The sequence below is a fragment of the Colias croceus genome, chromosome 13 (assembly GCF_905220415.1).
Source record: "Colias croceus chromosome 13, ilColCroc2.1".
NCBI lineage: Eukaryota > Metazoa > Arthropoda > Insecta > Lepidoptera > Pieridae > Colias > Colias croceus.
The window spans coordinates 4,876,537-4,901,183 of record NC_059549.1 but is presented as its reverse complement, the minus strand read 5'-3'; the positions used below and the strand labels follow the sequence as shown (position 1 = coordinate 4,901,183).

Genomic DNA, 24,647 nt, shown 5'->3' with positions numbered 1-24,647 from the left:
CCTTTCACCACAAAAGTCTAGGCTGGCCGGTCTAGATTTAAAAGCAGATAAATATATACATTACGCACGACCATACCCGCTTGCGTAACATAAGTACCGCTTTACAAAAGTATTGCTGAGATAAGACAACGATCGAATGGATTTCGTATCTAATGATTGTATTTTCTTCGTCTGTCTAGACTCAGGGTATTGCAATTTTGATTTAGTAGGTACCTAAATGTTACTTTTACTGTAACCTTGGTGCTGTAGTTGATGCACATGTACATGGAACCGAAGTGTTCTGCGTTTGATTCCTGATGGAGACCATTTTAAGGACAAGGCCAGGCACAAAGGCTCAATGTGAAATCGATCATCGAACTTTAAATATAACTATATGAATGAGGTAAAAACTTTCTCATAAGAAAAATAATTACTTTATGAAGTACTAGCTTTCCGCCTGCGGCTTCGCCCGCGTTTTCAAAGAAAAACCCGCATAGTTCCCGTTCCCATGGGATTTCCGGGATAAAACCTAGCCTATGTTACTCGTGGATAATGTAGCTTTCGAACGGTGAAAGAATTTTTAAAATCGGTCCAGTAGTTTATGAGCCTATTCATTACAATCAAACAAACAAACAAAGTTTTCCTCTTTATAATATTAGTGTAGATGTATAGTACTCCAAAATTAATAATGCGCATGCAAAACTTCGCTATTTGTCGTATTTCCAAAATGTATTTCATTTGACTAAACAAATTTTACTAAATTATGCATGAAGAAAATGCATTTAACCACTCTATATACATATCGTCTTCGGACGCTCCGGGAATATGACAGTTGCCGAACTGTGACGAAGATTTCTATGCGCATTATCACTTTTGGAGTACTGTAATTGCATGAGCCAATCAAACAATATAAAATACAGATAGGTACAAACTTTTAACATAGTCATACATTTCAGAGCACCAAATCGCTATAATCTCTCATAATAGATATACATGCTTTTTAATTGCAATTAAGTATGTACTTAGTAGCATACTTACATGGCTAAAATAAGAAAACATTTTTTTTAAATGCGTCCGTACATTCTCTTAAATTTAATGCCTATGTCATATAAAAAAATAAATAAAAATAGGTACCTTTTACCGCGAAAGCTGTCATCGTTTACATTATCCCTCACGCCCAATTTACCACAAACGCCCACAAAATAGCGACTATGTTGTATTTCAGACTAAAAGCCAACTTCCTGCCTTTTAAAATGGGAAAGACCCTCTGTGTGACTAACATAAATGCTTCCTTTTACACCTACACAATTATAAAGAACAGGTAAAGGGATTGAAAAATATATTCATTTATTTAGTAGTACATACAAGTAGTAATTTAAAAAGAACTTCAAAATTACGAGTGACGCACGTGAAACTGTAGTGACTGCGGTTCGTATCTGTTCTTGTGAAGAGAACTATAAATATAAAGTTATAGTTCTTACTTAACTTCATAGACACACGAGAACAGGAGCCGTTAAAACTTTTGTTAAAACTAACATTAAAAAAAAATTGTTTGATATTTCTATTTGGAAAAATATTGGAACAGAGTACAGACCGAGACATAATTTGAGCCTCAATTCCCCTCGGTTGTGCGCTCACGCGTTAACCTCTGCACCAAGAAAGCAGCATCTGACATAAACCCTTGTCTAAAAATTTATAGACGTTATAAAGTACGCATTACATATTGAAGTGCGTATGTACTTTAGTATGTATTATTATTTCTTACTATTGAGGTCATATATTATACGGTACCTTACCAACACGTGATATTTTCTCGTATCACATACATACATAGATGATCAATATCTGACTGTAAACGTCATGTTACTGTCAAACGACAATTTAAGTCACGCAAAATCCGCAGTTGTCAATACAGATTAAATATATGAATATCATAAATAATCACGTCAAACAAACCATGAGGATTTCCTCAAATAACTGTTGCTATTGTTTTCATGAGCGGTTTAATTTATATGTAATTTTATTGACACATTCGATTTCAAATTGATTTCAGCGAATTCATATTTTATTCATACCGTCAAGTTTGTTGATAAACATTTTCATACAGCATTCACTATTAATTACTTTAGACTAACTCAATTGCTTAAAATACGACAATCTAGCGTTATAAATACATGGATCTGAATTCAATAGCTAGTTTTTATTACCAAACTTATTAAAAATCCATATAGAAAAACTGACTTTATAAAATAAAACACACAATATTTACTTACGCTATCCTAAAATTATAATTAAATTCGACGTTTATAAATTAATCTAAAATGAGATGAGATTTAGATTCGACATTTTAAGATATTTTCGCTATTATACCTTGGTAAATAATAAAATATACTTATAAGAACCGAACAATTTTAATCAACACAAGGATGGTACAAGCGCCTAGAATCTCATTTTCTTAATATTGTGTCATGTGTGTCACGTCCCGTTGTGTAATAAACGATATACTGGTTATATCAATACCATATTAATATACCTACATTCTACAAACAATATCCTACTAATATTATAAATGCGAAAGTTTGTATGGATGTATGGATGTAAGGATGTTTGTTACTCTTTCACGTTAAAACTACTGAATTAACCGAAACTACCGAACAATGAAATTTAGCACACATATAGAGGGTAACTTGGATTAACACATAGGATAGATTTTATCCTGGAAATCCCACGGGAACGGGAACTATGCGGGTTTTCCTTTGCAAACACGGGCGAAGCCGCGGGCGGAAATCTAGTAAACTATATTACTTCTATATTATAATGAAACTGAAGTATGTTTGTTACTACGAACACAAAATATGTGTATCGTAAAGGAATTTCGTATTAAAACTTTAAACACCATTAGGTAAAATATTAAACAGTCACAATACCTACAGACGAATAATTTACTTGCTTTGAATTACTGACTTAGTTCCAAAAAAGTAAATCAAAATGACTAGGTAGTAGGTACCTTAAAACAAAAAATATGTACTTACTAGTAATTTACCCAAAATGTATAATTGAGGAATACCTAGAGTAGAACTAAAAATTTAATTATAATAGTCGAGAACAATTATTTCTAATCTATCAAATACCTACCACAAACACTTTTCTATGATACAGAATATATTAAGTTTTGCTTGAACTTCTATCTAATAAATTCAACTCCACATTCAAGTATGTGAGCTAAATTCAGTTAATACTATTGAATTTAATTTACACAAAGTATGTTTATTACGTGATTACGCGAAATTATTGATACAGTCCTAGTCAGTTAATTAACAACATATTGTGACGGTTATATTAAAGTGATACAACGATTATATCAAAATAATTATTGTATATTATATCCCTAATTGTGTACATTGTTGTTAGGAAAGATTTTATCTGTATTTTAATGTGTTGTTTGATTTGTTTGAGTTTACAGTAGTGAGTTACATAGAGAAAAAGATGTTATAGGTTCTATATTTTTTAAGTCAATATTTATTATACAGGCAATTCTTATACAACATTTTATTCATAGATAATACGAACATACATACGCAGTCTACACTAGCATTTCTAATAAGCTCTCTGTAATGAAAATGTGTTCAGAGCTTAAATATCAATTTCCTCATAAATAGGTAGTTTATTACCTCTAACTGTCCTTGTCGTTTATACGTTTCTTTACAAAATACATTTCTTTTTATATTATAATTCTCCTCGATCGATATTCGAAAAATCATAAGTATCTTAATTCCTTCTTCTTACTTCGACCGGGATAGTCTTTGATGTTTCTTTATCCCTTATGAAATTAAGCTATTTAACAGTAATGTAGTAGTAATGTCATCAAAGGCCAATTAATTAATAACGAGACGTGTCACGTGATCGACATTCTGTTGCATTGCTACGTTGATTGATTGTTACATTGATTTTCTGTGGCTATGTGTCCCACATAACTATCAGTGACTGATTGGTATATAGCAATTTTTCAACCTTTCATTGTCACTTATTGATTACTAGAGGTTCGCCCCGGCTTCGCCCGTGGTACATATTTCGCAATAAAAGGTAGCCTATGTCCTTTCTCGGGTATCAAAATATCTTCATACCAAATTTCATGCAAATTGGTTCAGTAGTTTAGGCGTGATTGAGTAACAGACAGACAGACAGAGTTACTTTCGCATTTATAATATTAGTATGGATTTTCAAATGTCAGGCCATCCTGCAGATCTTGACTCAGAATTTTGAATCAGAATTTTTTCTTCCCTAAAAAGTTAAACATCTTAGGTACCTACGAGCATAATATGTACAGGAACATATTATCTATTGAACAATTTGTTTTTCTTTCAGCTCTAATATGTTCCAAAGTGAACATCATGTTTTAAGGAAAATATTTTCAACATCATCAACATGTTTTCAGCTAAATGTCACTGTTTTTCTACATCCGAAATTCTCTAAATATAAAATTTTCTTCAATAAAACACTCCACGTGTAAAAAAATGGTTCTATTCTACGCTTGGCACAATTACGTTTTAAACGAATACGACACTGAAAAACAATGTTACATTGCATGTAAAAAATATGTATTGTTAGCCCCCGTTTAAACTTAAATCGCTCTCAGTAAGGTAACTAAATACTGCATCATTAACAAACGGTTAACGAGAGATTAAGTCGTTATGAATGGACGTTACTCCCGTTTCTGTTTTAATAAATATTTTAGTTTATAAAATAGATACAACATGAACTGGTGCAATTAAATCTTACTAAACTCAGGAAGAACCTTTTAAATACTTTATGAGAAGGTCGGAAGATGTATATTTTTTTAGAACATTTCCGATGTTGGATAAGGCTTCATTACCTATGGTTTAAGATATGGAAGAATTACAGTTAAAATAATATATAATTAACTGTAAATAATTAATATTTTTTTACTAAACGCGTGCATTGTATATGGACAATGAATTTCAAATTGACAAATTCTTAAAAATGAATCTGTACATTACAGTCGACTCTTTGATCGTTTTGTAACTAGAAATGTCTGAAGCATATTTTATTTTTGTACAATATAACTACAAGGTTTTTAAACTTATAGCCAAATATTTGTGTAGAGATTTTTCAAGTAAATAAAAGAAAAACAATATAATTTACAGGATTAATCGAGTTGGAAAGCATGTTTTATTGGATCGCAAAAAAATTATTACAGTGTTATCAAGCGGCCCACGGACGACACGATAAACTTATCCAAAGTCACATTACAAATAAATGACGCATTTTAGAAATAGTCTTTATCCATTAATGGATTAATTCTAACTCAGAAATATTACCTATATATTTTATAATCTCGAACTTTCCACGATACTTCAAAAGAAAATCCTATTTCGAGAAACTTTGATTAAGAATTCGCTCTCATAATTTTGTTTTAATTACCTCATTCTTTTTGAAAGTATGACTTTTTAGCTGAATCCGTAAAGGTATTTTAAAGCAGGAAAAATTTAAAAGTTAATTAGTTAAATTTACAAAAAAAAATGCTTTGTGTTTTTACCTGAAGGTTTTACTAACTGAAACTTTCCTCCACAATTCGATTGTTATTATTTACTTTTCAATGTTCTTCAACACTTAAAATGAATCAAAATATCGTGTTACTGATCCGCTGAAACACTCCAAAATAATAAACAGGAAATTTAAGTAATCTATTGAGGAACAATGATAGAAATTTTACAAAGAAGCCCGAGCTCGGATTGTTTATAAATCCAATGGAATTATCTCACCTTAATAAACAATGGAAATACACTTTATAATCTTTATTAATCTATTAAATCGTGAGACAATTACGAACGGTTATCTAGAAAGATATCGTTGCCGGGGGCAAAGTGTGCTGGGAATTATTGTTTAATCTATATACGAATTATTTATTGTAATAATTATTTTACAAGGGAAATAAGAATTTCGGTTTTGTAACCTCCTAAGCCTATGTATATAAAAGTATATATGTATATATAGTTATGTAAGATAAAAGAATAACGGTCACGCAAAAGTAATCCCTTTGGTTGGTATATTATGGCAAATAATAATCAAACAGGCTCTACGACATTATAACAGTTAGTTTACAAAAAAAAAAAATCTTTTCAGAGAGTCATTTATCTAAGTTATATTTTCAACCGCTATTTGGATTAATAATTTTGTTATATAATATGAGAGATAGTATAACACTAATATTATGTATAAACAAATACTGAAAAACTTAAGATGTAAATTAACGCCATCGCGGACGCAAAAACATTATAGTCAAAAGTACAAAAAATAATAGTTTTAATTTTCTATCAATTCTGTATAAAAATAAGACACAAACTATTAATTTCTGCTGTATTTAAATAAAATCGATGTCCCTGTCCCGTAAAACAGAGGGTATTACTATGAGGCTATTTAAATGCAAGGGGTGGCTTTATTTTTACAAAGAATTCTATAGACAATCGTAATAAGTGCGTAGAATCTATAAGACACGCGCCATTTAATAAACCAGTACCAAATTAAATTAAATTTGGTTTCTCATTTGAATAAAATAATAATATGAAGTAAATAACTTAAGTAATGAATTTGTTGCATATTTAAATCGGCTAAAACATCTATATTTTTTTTAATTACGTTAAAATATTTCTTCCTCATTGCACACAATTTAAATTGACAAAAAGGTGTTATATCTAAAAATTATTACTTCCAATCAAGACACATGACTTGCATAATTAAAAGTTTACAAAACCACCTAAATAACCTAGTGTCTACATGCTATTTGAAATAAGCTTAATTTCCGCTCATAAGGATATTAATTCAAAGCACGTCCAACAAGATCATAATTCTTTAATTACGAAGATGATAAACTGCAATGTATCATAAGTAACATCGAGAAGAGAAGTGTTTTGCCCACTGTACACTGAATATAGTTCAAGGTGAAAGAATGAGACGCTATTACGGTAACAGCATCATTAAAGATCAACAAAACAGGTACAGTCGAGTGCAGAAGTGATTATGGATACGAATATTATGTAAACGAATGCATTCAATATATTTTAATAATTATTTACACAATCATTTTAATAATTATTGTGTATACTTGTCAATTGTTGGTTAAAGCAAAGTTTTATGATATGGCTAAATATTTCGAAATTGATGTTCCATGTCCAGAGAGGTATATTATTACTATTTTTTTTTTTAGTTTAAGTGTTGATTAAAAAAATCATTAAGCAATTAAATTTTTTTTATGAATCCAAATTACACAAGAAATTATAACACCTAAAAATATATTCATCACATACATTAATAAGAAATAGAAAATGTGTCAACTTTGGAAATTGTCTGTTAAAATCTTTTGGGTATTCTAACTAATTGAATTCGGGCGTGAATGTACAGCATTACCGGTCTCTATACAGAATAAAAGCCTACTTTGAATTTAATTTGGATTCTTTTCATGCTGTATTTGCTTACTGATTGATATTAGCAATATAAGCTACTAGCATAATTTAGATAAATTACTTGGCCTACATCAATGTAGAGTGAACTTTAAAGAAGGTTACTCAAGGTTTTTGTTACATTTGTACTGCTTATCGCAAATCTACGCCCATGAATGGTATCCCATGGATACCACTGACCTTTGTATTTACTTGAGAAGATTAATCAAAGTTCAATATATAAACAATCACACAATTAGTTACCTACAATGAGTAAATGATACAAGCATAAGTATGGGAACATGTTTCAATTTTTTTGATCGATGTACAGAAATTTTTAGAATATAATTTATATTCTATTGCTGTTATTAGGTGAAGAATTTTGTAACTACTGCTTTAGCTTAAATAACAAAAATGTGTCGGATTTATACAAGTAGTTGATGTAATTTCAAAATCAAGATTAATACCAAGAAGAATCTGATAAATTCACGGAGAATTTGACAATAAAAGACTAATTTCACAGATTTATAACGTTGAGGGATAAAACGGCCAAATAAATTTTCTTTTCTCTCCACAATAATTGTAAGAAAGATTTGGGATAAATGAACAAAATCGCATAATCCAACCGTGATAGATCTCTTTAAATGGAGAAAGTTATATTGAAAACTGGTATAACGTTTGTTTCAATGTCTATTGCGAATAAGGAAGTAAGAATTTTCAACCAAATTTTTACTCAACTTCTCTTGGTAATTTTTTAAAATTAAGATTCGGCTTTCATAAATGGATAAAAAAATAAGAAACGTAATTGGTGCTGCGCTAATTCGATTTTTTTAAATATTTATTTAAATACTATCATTTAAAAAAAGCAATAAAATCAATTTAATTTGGCACGCGCTTGCCAGGTCACCGACAAAAAATAAATAAAATTTAAAAATTATAAAATTGATTTATTATTTATTTATTGGTGTCATATAAAAGTATTTATATTTATAAACTTTAGTATATATGTTTTAAAAATATGCATTTTATAAATCAAAGATTAATTTGGGTAATTACCTGCTGTAATAATATCTATGTTTAAAATTCATATGTGTTCCTGTCCGATCTTCCTAGACCGATCATAGGTACCTAAATAAAAATGTTTCTAAAGTAGTCGAGTAAGTGTAGTCAAAAAATGCGAGTTCCTCCTTTACTAAACTCGTGCAGTATTTTTATAACAAATATCCTACCATGTTTCCTTTCTATGAAAATTTCGGGATTATCAGTATCCGTTCCGTCATCTTAGTTTCATAACAATAAATTGAATTGAATAAAGATCATAACAATGAATACAATACTAGCATTTATACATTGGTAGGTGGTGTAGGAGTATGTCAAAACAAAATTATTTTGGACACAAACAAAATAGGTGGCCTTACAGTAGAAGCTAAATTGACAGCGAACAAGCGACTAACTTGACGGATGTATTACATTAGGCCTCAGGCCACCTTCTGCGTAAATATTGTGAGCGAGGACGTGCGGAATTATATCATTAATATTCTTTAAGAACTGGTCCGAAGTGAATTTTCTCATGCGAAATTCTAATGCAATAAAATGTTACGGACTTCTATTCTTTCGTCATGAAGCTTTGACATATTTAATTGGGACCATTTCTAGCAAAATACTCTTTGAATATACAAATGATTAATTATAACTGCATTTTGACGTATATTACGCTGGTAGTAGGTATACATATAATTTGGACCTATATTGCAGTGACACTGAATTGAAAAATTTAACAGGAAAGCGATTAAAATAACTTCATCATTTAATCAATAAACCGGAAATTCAAAATTATACCCTGCCTTGTGGTACAATCGCAAAATAATTCAATGAATAAAAAGTCATGTCGACGTCACATTGACCGTAAATGTGCGTGAAGGCCTTTCAAATGTCAACAGAACATTTAAGAAAATAAACAACACTTACCATACTATGATTCGACAATATCATTAATAACCATGAATTTGATGCTATCATTAAAATATATTTTTCTTTAAACTTTAGGGTGTCAAATACTCGAACCTTATCATAAATGCCGATCTAAAGCTGTATTGGCATGGACTGGCTGGATAGACGCAGCTTAATCTGAACATGTTGTTTCGTAACAAACTCACATTAACATTAGTGCAAATAAATAGCATTTAATGTTTATCAGTATAGATTTTATCAGAGATTTACACGATATATGTATTTTCTATATCGAATCTATCACAGGCACTTGGAAAAAATCAGACCTAATGTTACAAATTAATTATTAAGCTAGGTATGTAGGCACTTAAGACTCTTAACAATCAATTTACTTACCTCTTATTGAGAGGTAACTCTATTTTTGTTGTTAAAAAAAGATGTCATAACTCATAACAACTGAGAAACCATCACTTATGACTTGTATATCCATGGTATTAACTATAAAGATTTAAAATTCCTTGCAACAATGAAATCAATGTAAGCCAAAAGCCAAACCTCAAATCAATAATACATTTTACATTCATTGATCAATAAAAAAACAAAGGCCGTAAATATAATCAAAGTATCTCCATCGAAAACAAAACAAATTGTATACTTTTGATGAACCGAAATATAGATAGGCTCATTTTATTACGTCTTCCTCTAGTTTGAAGCCCATAAACCGCGTTGTCATAAATTTCCAATAAAATTGAGATATTCAACATAGCGCTTCGGCAGTGATAAATGTGGTTCTACCAAGATTTATCACTCTTCCAATTACTTCTGTGCAATTACTTAATATTTTTAACTACCATTATTACTAACTATTACGTTATACAATTGTTATTTCAGCTCTAATCAGATGCATTGTTATAAAATAATATCCAATGATGAAATCTGGACATAAATAGCTCAACAAAGTTCTTCCTTGTAATTAATGATAAATAATTATTTTTATTCAGGGTCGTTTGCTTTATTATTTAATTGAAAATGAAATACGTATTGAGGGTCGGAAATCATTTTTAATGTTTGAGCATTTCGTGATACGCCTTTCGTTATACGCCTATTGTGGTAGAATTACCAAAGGCTGAATAGCTAAGACAATTATCTATATAAAACCTTCATAGTGTAAGCGACTCCTTGTAACAAAAATGTATTTGCAACATTTTATTTTTAGAACTTACTGATATCAAATGTGAGAAATAGGTCTTTTGTAACATTGGGCGTTTTTCCATTACCTGGCCCGGCTCCGGCACGGCAACGGCATGGTCGGGGACCGGTACCGGCACCGGGACTTCGTTTTTCCATTGCGCCGGTGTCGATGCCGGTTTACGCCCGGTCCCTCCGCTCCGCTCCCTCCTACCCGCCCCGCGCAGTTACACACTCACACGGCTACAATTCAAATAAATATGCAATACATATGCAATTTTGCCGGCCGGCACAAGTGGGAAGCTTGCTACCCCGGCGACGGCGACGGCGCCGGCTGGACTCAATGCCGTGCCGGCGCCGGTAAGTGAAAAAGCGAGCCATACATTTTCATACATTTTTGCTTCCCCGGCAACGGCACGGCGCCGGCGCCGGCGCCGGTGCCGGTGCCGGGCCGGGTAATGGAAAAACGCCCATTGTTATAGGTTTTTTTAATATTCTTCGGTCTGAAATACTTATTACATAAAATGCACTCATGGTCTGAAATACTTATTACATAAAATTACACCCAAATTGTTGTGTATTACGATTTATAGATATAGGAACTTCCCAATATATGATATGAGACTACAAATCAGTAAGTAATTATTACGTTAGAAAGTAATAATTACGTTACATGTAATAAAATATAACATGTTCCTTGACGAAATTACCATGTTTCAAAACACCTTTTATTTCCTGGCAACAATTCAAAGCCTCTAGTGGTTTTAAGTATTGACCAAACTGTTAATCCTTTTTATAGTCCATAAAAACAGTTTCGGTGTTATATCCAAATAGTTGGCGATAGTCCACATTTCGATGAAGGTAGCAATTAGTGTGGCGATTCTATGATATGGGATTTGACGCTGGCAACTGTAGAAGGTCAGAGTTTAATTGTAGATACGTGCCTGATTTTAGTCAACCAACTCCTAGTAAAAAGTCTTTCGCCGAGAATTGAGGCTTAATCTTGGCTAAATATTCAAATCGAAGATACCTATAGATGAAATGAAAATGTGTCATCATTCTAAAAATCAGATTAGAATTTTAAGATTATTTTCCTCAACACAAATATGTATACTTTACCGTATTTCAAATTAAAGAATCGGTAGGTACGCTATTTGTGAATTATCATAACAAAGGGAGCTTTATAAATTTTTTCTATTCTTTTAAATTTATATTTATAAAGCATTTGAATGCCATAAAAACCAAAAAATATAAATTCAAGAAAGGGAGCTTTATTTTTCTACCCAATTGATTTTCGCAGCAAAAGACAAACTAATTACTGACGCAATTAAACCATATAGCTTAAGACTTTCGACTACTCCAACCAATTGTTTTATAAGATATTATGTAATACCATTTAAAACTTACATCTGTTACAAAAGATTTCGATTTATCTGCACTGATTACTGCAACACGTCAGGATTATTAGAGACAAATGCTGTAACAAGGCCGCCTTTTTACGATATGAATTAAGAGCATTAATCTTAATACTTATGACACTTGTTATTACTAAACCAAGCCATTTAATTCATTAGACAAAGCTGTTTCTATGTTCAGGATCCAATGTCCCGAGGCATTTTGGAAGGATATTCGGGCTTAGTCGCCTGACTGGATGTGACTTGGGAGCTTCTATTGTAGCTTACTAGCTTAGAGCTTGATAAAGGGTATTGTATTAATTTTATTTATAGGTACTTACTTGATTTTAGAATTCATTTTGATAAATTCCTGTAGTGGACCAACACTGTTGTGGTCATATAGGTACCGTTGTGTGTTGAGTTAAAAGAAACGAAATCTAGACACGCGGCAGCGTGTCAAGCCGAGTTCAAGCGAAGAGAACTGGCGAGCAGCAGCCGTGTGTATATTTACACGAACCATTTCGAGCCACTTTTCACCCCCTTATAACTCGAAAACTATTTAAGTTATATAAACCAAATTTGGTACATATCAAGAGGACCTCAAGATAAACAAGAAACTTAAATTTCATAAATACAGATTAAACAGTTGCGTAGATATTAATATCCAAAAATCGCAATTTTTAAGACTGACTGACTTATAGACATATACAAAACCTAACCCACTTCCAGATGACCTAGAAAGTTCAAATTTTGTAATCAACTAGGTAATAGTGAGTGTACAAAGGAAAAAATCAGAAAATACTGAATTTATTTGTATTTAATTTTTTTTTCAATGACATAAATTTTGTTTGTATGGAAAAATGGAAAAGTTTAAAAAAAAAGAAAATAGTATATTCACCTTACTAGTCTTAAAAAATAGATGAAAACTAATCAGTGGCCGAAAAAAATTTTGAAATCCATCAATAAATGACTGAGATATAGATTGTTGAAGTTTACATATTTTAGGACGAAACATCTGTAGATTCGAAGCGCCTCTGACATCACACTCACTCGCGCTAGTATCGCTAGGGCGGATTACTTCGATTGCATGATTTGTTTATTCAAAACTGTTATTAAACGTAAAATAAAAGAAAATTGTAATAAAAATATTGCCTTTATTGCTCATACAGTTAAAAATAATATATAATTTTACATATTCACATTTATTTATTCTTTATTTATGAGTGTTTAGTTTAGTTTTAATTTCAGTGTAAATAAATAAATAAATAAAATCTTTATTTTGCTTTAAACATGGTATTCAATGGTGATACAATTATATTAATAAAGAACAAACATGTTCAGCCAATACAAGCATGCAAAAATAATTTCCATAAATAGTGTAATGGAAGAAGGCTTCGTCGAAGGTCGAAATGATTTAATTTGCTTAATATTAATATGAGTGAAACATCTTTAGGCGCGCTTAGAGTAAAATTTCAAGATCGCGTCATGGTAATACCGTAACGTCATGGAGTAAGGCGACGATTCTTCTACAACGATCTTTGCATCTTGGTAATAGTGTGTGTACAAATTCACGCTGGATGTTTAGAAAATCATGTAATCTTTTAAACAGAAAACGAGTTTAAAAAATTGCAGATAATGACGGGGCAATCTGCGCTGACATTCATAACATACAAGAAAATATAGAAAATAATGTTTAGTATTACATTATTAATGGTTGACTGAAAACTCAATTGTTTTATTTTCCCTTAGAGAACAATGTTTATTCCAAAATATAACTTTTTTAATTTGAATAATATAATTATTTTCACAAAGCAAACAACTAAAGACCTATTGAACCCCATAATTTGATGAGGCTAGTTTTACATACCTACTGTTTATATTTTGTGAGGTTCTAAAAACTAGCCTCATCAAATTATGGGGTTCAATAGGTCTTTAGTTGTTTGCTTTGTGAAAATAATTATATTATTCAAATTAAAAAAGTTATATTTTGGAATAAACATTGTTCTCTAAGGGAAAATAAAACAATTGAGTTTTCAGTCAACCTAAGAACTTAATACATCTTTGTAAATAAATTTCTGGACTGTCTGCAGAACTTGGCACACATTTAGATCTCATTTCTTTTTTTGGCAAATTAAGTCAACGATTGAACTCGGCTCCAATTTTTACATTTATGTTTTTGGTGGGATTTTAATATTTCTTTAAGCTTCGAATACTTTGAAGCTTTAGCGATATCGACACATGTTAATTAAGCCATTTTAATTTATCGTTGGCCTACTTAATTCAATAATGTTAACAAGTGATATTTAATTTGGAGCTAGATTACGCTGTTCATTTCTACCTTACCACGCAATAGTAAGTAGTAACTGAGCTTAAATAAACAATTATAGATTCGATGTTAAATAGTTCTTGTAACGTTTAATCAATAACGAATGTATGAAGGGTGTATGGTGTAAAAAATATACCCTCAAGAATAGCCGTTCGACAGGGTTTGTCGCTTTCATTTCATGTTTTATTGATGTCGTCGAAGGACTGCGTCGCATTAAATTTTCATAGCTTTATTACGACGCTCTTGTATGTATAGACTTATATATTTACCCACAATAACTTACTTCCATATGGAAATCGGCTTAAAGGCTGTACCAAATTGTATATTTAAACCGCGTTAAATTACAGTTCTTAGACTTCGGTAGAGATGAAATTGATTGCCAAGATTTCATGTAACTAAGATTATTTAAATATAATTATTGTGTTTTTTGATTGCATAGAAATTATTGTATATCATCGTAATATGCAGTGTGCCTATATTTAAAATTTTTAACGAATCTGCAATTTGGTTTAGTACCTACTGGAGATTTTTTTTTAATTTACTTGTAGGAACATATATTATTATTTATGAATGTAGTTTCCTTGGACATCTTATCGACCAGTCTTTCGAGGTATTAAAATATATTACGTACTTACGAAGTAATTTTCTCAGTCAAGTAAGAACTTATAAATAGACGTCATTTGTAAGTTCTTTTAGCTTAGTAGTTCTAAGCTACTAATCTCCATCTAGGAAAAACGTATCCTAATCTATTTGTCAAAATATGTTTTCCTCCTCTCTTTTTGGTAAATTATTCTTACAATATGCCCTTATATTGCAAAGCCCTTTCATTGTTAAACATAATATGAAATTTATTTTAATTTACAGAATTTCATTAATTATTAATTTCGTTGTTCGAGTACACTAACAGCTTACAGCTTAGAGCTCGCGAAAAGCTCAGATAAAAAGGAGTTTATAGTTTTAGATCATAATTAAAAACTGTATTCATTTTAGTTAAATTTGGCTATTAGTGACATCCACGTTCACAACCGTAAAAACTTGTATCTATTTAGTATGTAGGTATGTAATTAGTTAAATTTATCTAATGAACCATATCTGATATAAGTAAGCCGTAAGATACACAGATTCAAATATAACTGACAGTTCATAAGTTACCTATAACGCGCTTGACAGGTTACCATTCTCTTTTGTCAATATTTTCGATAATGTTTGCATCGGCATGGCTAAATTGATACTTCATATATCTATTCTATTCACCATGAATGAATATGCGTATATTTATTTATAACGTGCTGACAGATTTTGATTAAAACCTATTGATAACCAGAAGGTTGTAAACCATCTTGACACCTGAGACGCCTATATAATATGTATATTGATATGATAAGAAATTATTAACGAAATGTACTGAAAGGTGCATCAAAAAGGTTTATTTTACTTTTGAATTCTCGTCCAAACATCGATTGTTTTTCATTCACCATCTCAGAGGATTTCCTTCAATAGTTCTAACACAAACGCAGTATTCTAAGTAAAACCGTAGGTTCTTAGTCATCGAGCTATCGTAAATAGGAACTTTTACATACAAATGTACAATTTAGGTTACGCCTACATACGTTTTGTTAACTGATGCTAATAATATAGGCGTTTCATTGACAGACCAGTTAGTACAAACAGAACATTTGATTTGGTCACTATTTTGCAATACCGGCTATTGTTTATTGGTTCTTAGAACTGGTTATTTTGTTTTAAATGCTTAACATAATAATAACCCATAAGCATGCGTAATAGCTTGCTAATATTTTAGATTTAGTAGGAAAAAATTAATTGTATCATAGTATTTGCCCGAGTTCATGTTGAAAAACAAATAATTTCCTTAATCAAGGCATAGTGGGTTGATAAGCCGTGATAAGTGTAGTGCTTTGCCAGAGCGAAACTTTTTAAAAATCGATCACACTCTTTAGCTTAGTTGACCGATTGTGCACTCAAATGTTTATCCTTAAAACTAATAAACAGTTAACTACCTACATAACATAAAAATATTTCCAGTAGATATTTTATTTAAATGTATTTTCTCTAAGTAAGTGTTTTAATTTATTTGAAAATTTTTGCATTGAATGTTTTCACTATATTAAACGTAAAAATAAGTCGTGTAATACTTATTTTTTAAACTCTTATCCTACCTGACCAATAAAAAATATTTCTAAACAGACAAAATATATAATCGTTTAAATTAAACTTATACGTTCGAGTGCAGGGAAAATTCCGCTGCATTCGTGATTAATACTGAATGAAGTCGAAATCATACGCCACAACCAAACCAGTAAATTCAGAATGTTAACAGTCAAGGTCACACCCATAATGCATGCCAATATGCCATAACCGCTTTTCTTTTTTGGAAATAAACCGAGCCAAAGGTAATAGTTTAAGGACAATACAGGTTTGCCTGTGATTCATCATTGCCTCGTGAAATAATTTAATGACAGGAACGATGAATTCCATGTGCTCGTATAAAAAGCCAGTGGAAAGAATATCATTGTCATTCAGTTCTGAATTTTTGGAAACGAAAACGCATAATGATGATTAAGGTAAATTATAACTATAAATTATTGATAATACATAGTTTGTGACGGTACAAAATAATAAGGACAATATTTGTAGAGCTAAAGACAGTTTTATTTATGCAATAGGTACTTTGTTTTCATTTGTTCAGTTTTAGCACGTTACTATTCGTCTACGTTTTAAGCAATTCATCAATCTTCTTATGCAAATTTTTAACGAGACGGCAACTAACTTTAACACGTCTTAAAATATAGTAGCATTAAAGTATTGATTGAATGTATGTAGATTGAGTTAACAGCTACTGCAATAATGGTATTGTTTATATATTGAATTTTCTATTCCAGGTTGTAACCGTTTTGTCCTGCATAGCTGCGGCTACAGCAGGAACTATCAACACATCATATTCATCAGCACCAGCTGTATCATCCGTCTATTCATCCATCAACGATCCAGCAAAATCACCAGCTCCTATCTACGAGACTACGAACGAAGTGAAAGAAAATAATCAAGACGGGTCGCAAAGAAGCACTTACTCCAAATCTATAACATCACCGTACACAGTCCACAACTATGACACGCATGTTACCAGCAATGGAGGTCACACGTATCCTACCGTATATTCCTCACCTATCCACTCTCCAATATATTATAATCCTGGCACATATTCGGTTGCTACTCCCCTTGTAACTAAAACTTACTCAACCCCTATTTACACACACAGCAACGGTATTCCAGTTTTGACAAAAACATCCTCATCAGGACTGGCAACGTACTCCCACGGCCCAATCGTCCAAGATCAACATTTGAAGACAACAATCACTTACTCCGAGGCTCCCCTAGTATCCCATATGACGTTTAGTGGCCTAGGAACGAACTATGCCTGGTAAACAAAATATTAAGACATTAAATTATTATTATAGTACGCGCGACTGACTTCTTAATTAAGGTTAAATTATATTTCTGCTATGTTAAGCTTGTTTATTTATGCTTGTTGCCTTTGAAATAAAACTCTTATAATTATAATTAGTGTTTCCATTTATGCTATAATTACGAACCTAATGTGTTTATTAACACCGCTTTTGGTCAAAGATGAATAGGTCTATAAAAGGTCTTTAAATATAATTTTGCTACTGTAATTATTAAATATGAGTTTTCATGTCAGTATGTTTTAAATTTCACAAAATAATTTCTGAGAAAATTTAATAACATCATTTCAGAGCAAACTGATCCAAGTTAATAAAATGCGTTGTATAGAATATTATGTTGGCTCTTTCCAAATAATGTATTATTGTTAATACCAACAAAAACATCTGGTATTCCGTATTGTGGACCGGCAAGTGCCTTGTAGACCGTTTACCAACATCTACCCGTGTGTCCTCGCGTCCCAACAAAAAGCAAGAATAATTTACAATGCATAATTGAGGAGTAACCGAGCAATACTGACAGGTAGACTATCAATAATCTTACGCCATCTATAAGTAAAAACGTAACAACATAAGCTTCATGACCAGTTTTGGTTGTAATTTACCCACCACTGAGGACTCTTGCCACACATCCTAGCAGTCGTTCAAATTGAGACTTTATAATTATAGCATTAAAGTAGAGTTTCGCTCACACATGGTATATAGAGCACATCTTTGCGAATTTCAATTGTCAAACATGTTAGAGTAACAAAGGTCGGTGACATAATGGTTCTACCGGTAGGTCGTACTCTAGTTAGGTCTGTTGCACGATTGACCCGTTCGACTGAATTGCTAAACAAATTTAGGTACAATGTGACATACTATTTAGAATTGGAGCCACGCGCCTAATTAATCGAACGGGAATGGGCCACTAATTTCCACTGTTGGCAGTGCATAAAGTACTTATTGTAAGGTGTACAATTAATGTACAATAGACAATGACAATAGATGATTATGAGGCGTCGGTTTAATCCTTAAAATGACACAAGTCTTTTTTTGTTAATTTTGATTACAATTCACAGATGTCTACACGTGCATATAATTCGAACTCCAACAACAGTGCTTGGAATAAGTGAATTTATTAGTCAATTCACATTTTAAAGATTTTAATTTGTAACTATACTATAACATAATCTTTGACAAATAATCTTAATTGTTTCGATTTGAAAGATACAAAAATATTGACTCAATAATGTACACATATGTTCATTGACTAACTTTTTCATATCGATAAAGTCAATAACAACAAAATCTACAAAATAATTGAACAATTAGAACGCTAATATCAACTGATAACACTAATACAATTGTGTTTCAACGATGTAGCTTAATCTAGTATTACAGTTCATTAAAAGCACTATCTAGATCTCTAACGATAGTTCTTAAAATCTTAAGCTTAAAATTGTTTTCCTTACAACCAAACGAAACTTAAACCACGTTATAATATCATATCAATTACCATAATCAATTTAGTTTAAACAAAGTCACCGCAACATATGCAATGATATTTGCTTACAATGTACCTATTATATTGCATACAATTCAGGGCACATACCAAATAAATTTACCTCGTATAAGGAAATTCATGAACTTTCAAAATCTGGGCGTGTTTATGGAATATGTTAGGCAGCTATTGTCATTTGTCTCGCAATATTAAATGTAGTTAAGGAACATTCGTATGTAATAAATGTATATAATATTATGTTATAGATCTTATCCGTAGATAGAGCTTTCCGAACCGGTGGTAAATGTTAAAAATATGTAATGACGTTTCAAAAGTGCTTCTAGAAGAAGTCTAATCGAATAAATAAATGTTTGAGTTTGAGTTTGATACACTAAAGATACCTAAATAAAGAGATAGGTACATGGAACACTAATTACAAATAAATTATTGTTATTAGTTGGAGTTGTTTACATTATGTGAAAAAGCTTTTTTATAAATTGCATCTTTCTCCATACATACGAGTTGTTAATAAAATTGATATTTAATACTTACTGGACGCTAACTGAAAACAAATTTAAATCTATAACTTTCAACTTACATACTTTTTAAGCACTTTTGAATATAAATATGACTTATAAAATCACACTTTTGCCAATTGGTTTCTCGAATGCTTAATTCTCACCAATTACAACCCATGTTTTCCTATTCAGGAACACCAATAAAATAATATAATGCCAATTAATTGACTCACTCTATTCATTGTTTAAAACAAAGAGTTTATTATTCCTTTAATTGCTTCGTCGATTACATCAAAGAAGATTCATCATTCAGTCCACTGATTAAGAAAATTTATTTGAAATGAGTGCAAGGATTCTTGAGAATTTTTAATATTTTTATGATTGATGAAATTTTAAAAACTGTAAAGGATTTACGGCTCAATAAATAATTAATTTAAACGCAAAATATGCAAATAAAAATCGCCGACATTTAATATATTTTGGTATTATCTGAATTCTGAAAATATTAAATTTTAGAATGTTTAATATTAGATTTTAATCAAGAGTATTTTGTCTCATTACTTACTAGCCGTTTTTTGAATTAAAATATAATTCCAATAAACCGTTTACCACTGAATAAATCATAAACAAATAAATTTAAGACATTCTATTCGAATAATTACATTTTATTAAGCACACATGTAACGTCCGCTTATAATTGCGAGAAGGCCAATAGAATTTCATACCTCTACATAACCACGGTCAGGGTTGATGACGTATGCCTAACGCATGGGGATGTCTAACTTCAATACTATATAAGTGAACCACGCAACTTAGAATGTATCACTTGCAGTAGTGGATTTAATATAACAAAATGGCAGCTAAGGTACGGAGCACATTTTAATAGAAGCTCTAATATGATGTTAATTGTGACCAGTGACTAATAATAAGCGTTTATGTTTTGTTCTAAATAAGTTTTATAATGGATTTTTTTATTTAACCATTGAATTTTAATTTAATGTAATTATTTAATATTGTTTTTCATTTCATAAAAATATTAAAAAAATAAAATTTCCAACTTGACTTTAAGAAAGTTTATGTGGTCAAATAATACAATATCATCGATATCAATAAGTAACTGTAAAAATGCTTTATCTGATTTTAATCGATTACTTAACTTTAATTGTGTATTTTTTTTACAGTTCATCATCCTCCTTTGCGCAGTAGCGACCGCTCGCGCCGGTGGCCTGTACGGCGCCTCATACGCCGCTCCAGTAGCCGCGTACGCGTCGGCTCCTCTCTCGTACGCAGCCTCCCCCGTGTACAAGAGCTACGCACCAGCTCTGTCCTACGCCGCCCCTTCATTGGCGTACTCCGCGCCCGCGTACTCCACATACGCCGCCCCAGCAGTGGTTAAGACCGTCGCACCCGCAGTCTCCTCCGTGTCCTCTTACTCCTCCCACACCTCCCATGGATCTCCACTCATCGCTAAGTCGTACGCCCCAGTAGCTTACTCCGCTGCTCCCGTGGCCGCGTACGGCCCATCCGTAGCGTACTCTTCACCTTTGTCTTACGCTGCCCACGCCGCTCCCGTCGCGACTTACGCTGCCCACGCTGCTCCCGTCGCCACTTACGCTGCCCATGCCGCTCCCGTAGCGACTTACGCTGCCCACGCCGCTCCCGTTGCCTACGCCGCTGGCCCAGTATACAAATCCGTCTCATACTCTGCTGCCCCAGCTGTATCTCACGTGTCATACAGCGGCCTGTCCCACAACTACGGCTGGTGATCAATTTAAACTGTACAAAATTAGTTCTTAAAACGATTTTTGATATTTATTTTTTACTTAGTAAAATAAATCGTAAAATCTACTTGCCACCGTTTTATTTCCTTAATTATAAGTGGTTCTTACCAATAACTGTAATTTTGTAACTAGTAAAATAATCTGGTTAACTAGTATTTTTCAATGCTCATAAATAAAATAACTTAAGGATAAATAATTTACACTAAATCACAAAGTGTACTTGACATTTTCCACCTTTATGCAATTCATTTATGAGTATTATCACGTAACCTTAAACTACTTTATAAGTTATAAGCAAAATTATACACCCTTATTATATATTCTGTATGTATTTAAAAAAAAAGTCTGCTACCAATTTTAGGAAAAAAGTCAGTTATCAGTTAGGTCACATTAAGAACAAACATTCGAAAGCTCTTAGAAAAGAATACCTACTTTTTTATATGGTAAAGACTATTATATTATAAAAATTCATTTATATATTTTCCATACTGAAAAATAGATCCAACTTGAATTTAGCCTTACATTTTCATACTCTCTTAAATTAATATAAGGTTTATATTACGATTATCACCGTTATCACCGTTACGCTACTTGAGTATCATTTTATAAGCGATGAATAAAACATTGATTATAATGTAATAAGCTTTAAGGTCGTTTTGATGAATCATAGTAATTAAATGTTTATTTAACGATAGTAATCACAGTCTGCTCTGATTACTATCTCCGGTTTATAACATGAAAATAATGAGCGATGAAAATCTCAATGTCGATACGTTGGTAAAAATATATGCTCTTCTCTAGAAAAAAGTTTTTAATATAAGTTTTAATTATGTTTAAGTAAACATACTGTAGAGATGTTAAATAAAACTAGTAATTAATAATAGTTGTACATAACATATTATAGTTGTTTCATGTATTTCTCCATCTAGAGTTATTTCAACTTGAAAATAAACATTTATCTTATAGTTAAATTTACACACTTTCTTTATTGATACGATTACATAATATAATGTGCATGTGATAACGATGTTACTCATAACATCATTTTTTAATAAATTTATTTTGAGAGTTACAGTTATCAAAATTTGAAATGATGTCAGTTACAATTAACAATGCTTCATTATTTTTAATGTCACAAATGCACACTAATAATTAATTAAGCCACAAAGTGATGTTATACAAAACAATTAACAGTAATTTTGAAAGAAGGAACTCAGTATCAGTAATAATTGTTTATTTAAACCAAATTGATGACATCGTTTTTCATGCAGTTGTTTTCTTGTAATTTATAATGACGATACATATCTATAAAAATGGTATCCTTATCATCGTCCTTACTTCCTTACTAATATTATAAATGCAAGAGTGTTTTGTTTGTTTATTGACGTGACAACGTCTTATAATTCGATAAAGCCGGCTGCACGCACGAAAAAACATGACTCATGCGGCGTTACCTCGCTCTGACTCATCTGAGGCGTTCCATGTAAGGCTTGAAGTGCGAGCGAGAGTGCGGAACGAGCGACAAAGAAGCACAATCGGACGTTGTCACGTTCAACTATCGTCAGTAAACCGTTGGTAAACCGACTTTACAGACAACCAATTTTTTTTTTTGTTTCACGATGCAATGTAGCAATTTTGTGGTTTCATTTTGTATATAGAATTAAAGCTAGAGTGTGATAGAGACTACTTTTCACCGCGATACAACAATAATTCTCATAGGAATATTCCTTGATTTTATTTACAATTCCAACTTTAATACATAAACTAATTAATGAGAAAGCCTAACCACCTTGACCGCCTTCTTAGAGTGATAAGCTTGAGAGACAACTTATCCCTTGCATGGATCCTGGTGCAGTCTTATAAAAAATCAAAATCAAGATGCAGAAGACCTATCTAGTCAACGTGTGTTTATACCGTTACCAAGAATAGATTTTTGATCTAGTACCTATTAGCTATATCGAGATTCCTAGAGCTCAGGATGTAACTAATATCATAAATAATTATTTCACAATTGTATAGTTGCAAATGTATCAAAGTAACTTTTAAACAACTTTAATGAAATCAACCCTGTACCTACTATAACGTAACCTCGATCCTGACTCATTCCGCGATGAGCAATACTTTATTACCACACAATAAAATTTTCGAACTAAATTTTACTTACAAATTGCACTAAGATAATTTTGCTAAAACTTAACCATTCTAGCAAGCCTTGTTAGCTCTTACGACATACGCTGTATTTTGACTGCAATGTGTTATTAAACCTGTGACATTATTATTTGTTTTATATTTCAACACATTCTACAGTTCCTGAGGAACGTTTATTTGCATCGTGTATGTCTCGTTATCATAAGTAGGTACCTTTATCAACCATTAATTTTTCCATTAAATAGGTAAGTACTGGGATAATTTCCTTAGGGAATATTTTGTATGCACATTATTTTGTATTGATTTTCTCCTTAATTTTTTTATTATACAGTGCTTAAAAATATTTCAAAGCCATTTTTTATTTATATATAAAGACACTACCTATATACTAATTCAAATTTACAACAAAACAGAACCTACTATATTCAAATTTATTACATTGATTTCAAAAATATATCAGGTATTTGTTATTTCTCGGCTTATCTTTAAAATTAATAATATAGTAAACATCACCGGAAGCCTATTTCCTGATGCTAAAATTACCATACTAGTTGTGTCCTGCTGGCGTCCTTTCGTATTAAGGATCATGTTGTACATTATGATCATAATGAATGCATTAAAGCTTCTTTTTAATTTTAGCATAAATTATACTGCTGCCAAAATTACAAGGCAGGTAATAAGAATGGGTGAAAAAAAATTACGATTATCGTGAAGAATCTATGTGCCTGTAAGATGATATGTATTCGCATAGGTACCAACCTGTTAGTGAATTATTATCTGAAAAATAAAATATAAAAAACCAACATTTCCTCAATATAATTAATATTTGGAACTCTATAAAATTATATTTATAAAGATCTATCACTGTTCCTTTATAAGTGAAGATTTATCACTGTTATGGGCGGAGTACAACCTTGGCATTGAAACTGTATCTCGCGGCGATG

General features: G+C 31.5%; 2 protein-coding genes across 2 annotated transcripts; both read left to right on the top strand.

The window, feature by feature from the left end:
- Window positions 1–16,852: 16,852 nt before the first annotated feature.
- LOC123696629 (pupal cuticle protein C1B-like) lies at window positions 16,853–17,809 on the top strand. Its single transcript, XM_045642948.1, has 2 exons — window positions 16,853–16,876; window positions 17,195–17,809. The coding sequence occupies exons 1-2, from the start codon at window positions 16,865–16,867 to the stop codon at window positions 17,735–17,737; spliced, it is 555 nt and encodes a 184-aa protein (XP_045498904.1). The 5' UTR covers window positions 16,853–16,864; the 3' UTR covers window positions 17,738–17,809.
- A 2,786-nt stretch (window positions 17,810–20,595) lies between these two features.
- Window positions 20,596–21,622, top strand: LOC123696628 (cuticle protein 16.5-like). Its single transcript, XM_045642947.1, has 2 exons — window positions 20,596–20,639; window positions 20,956–21,622. Exons 1-2 carry the CDS (start codon window positions 20,628–20,630, stop codon window positions 21,538–21,540), a joined length of 597 nt encoding a protein of 198 aa, XP_045498903.1. The 5' UTR covers window positions 20,596–20,627; the 3' UTR covers window positions 21,541–21,622.
- The last annotated feature ends 3,025 nt before the right edge of the window (window positions 21,623–24,647 follow it).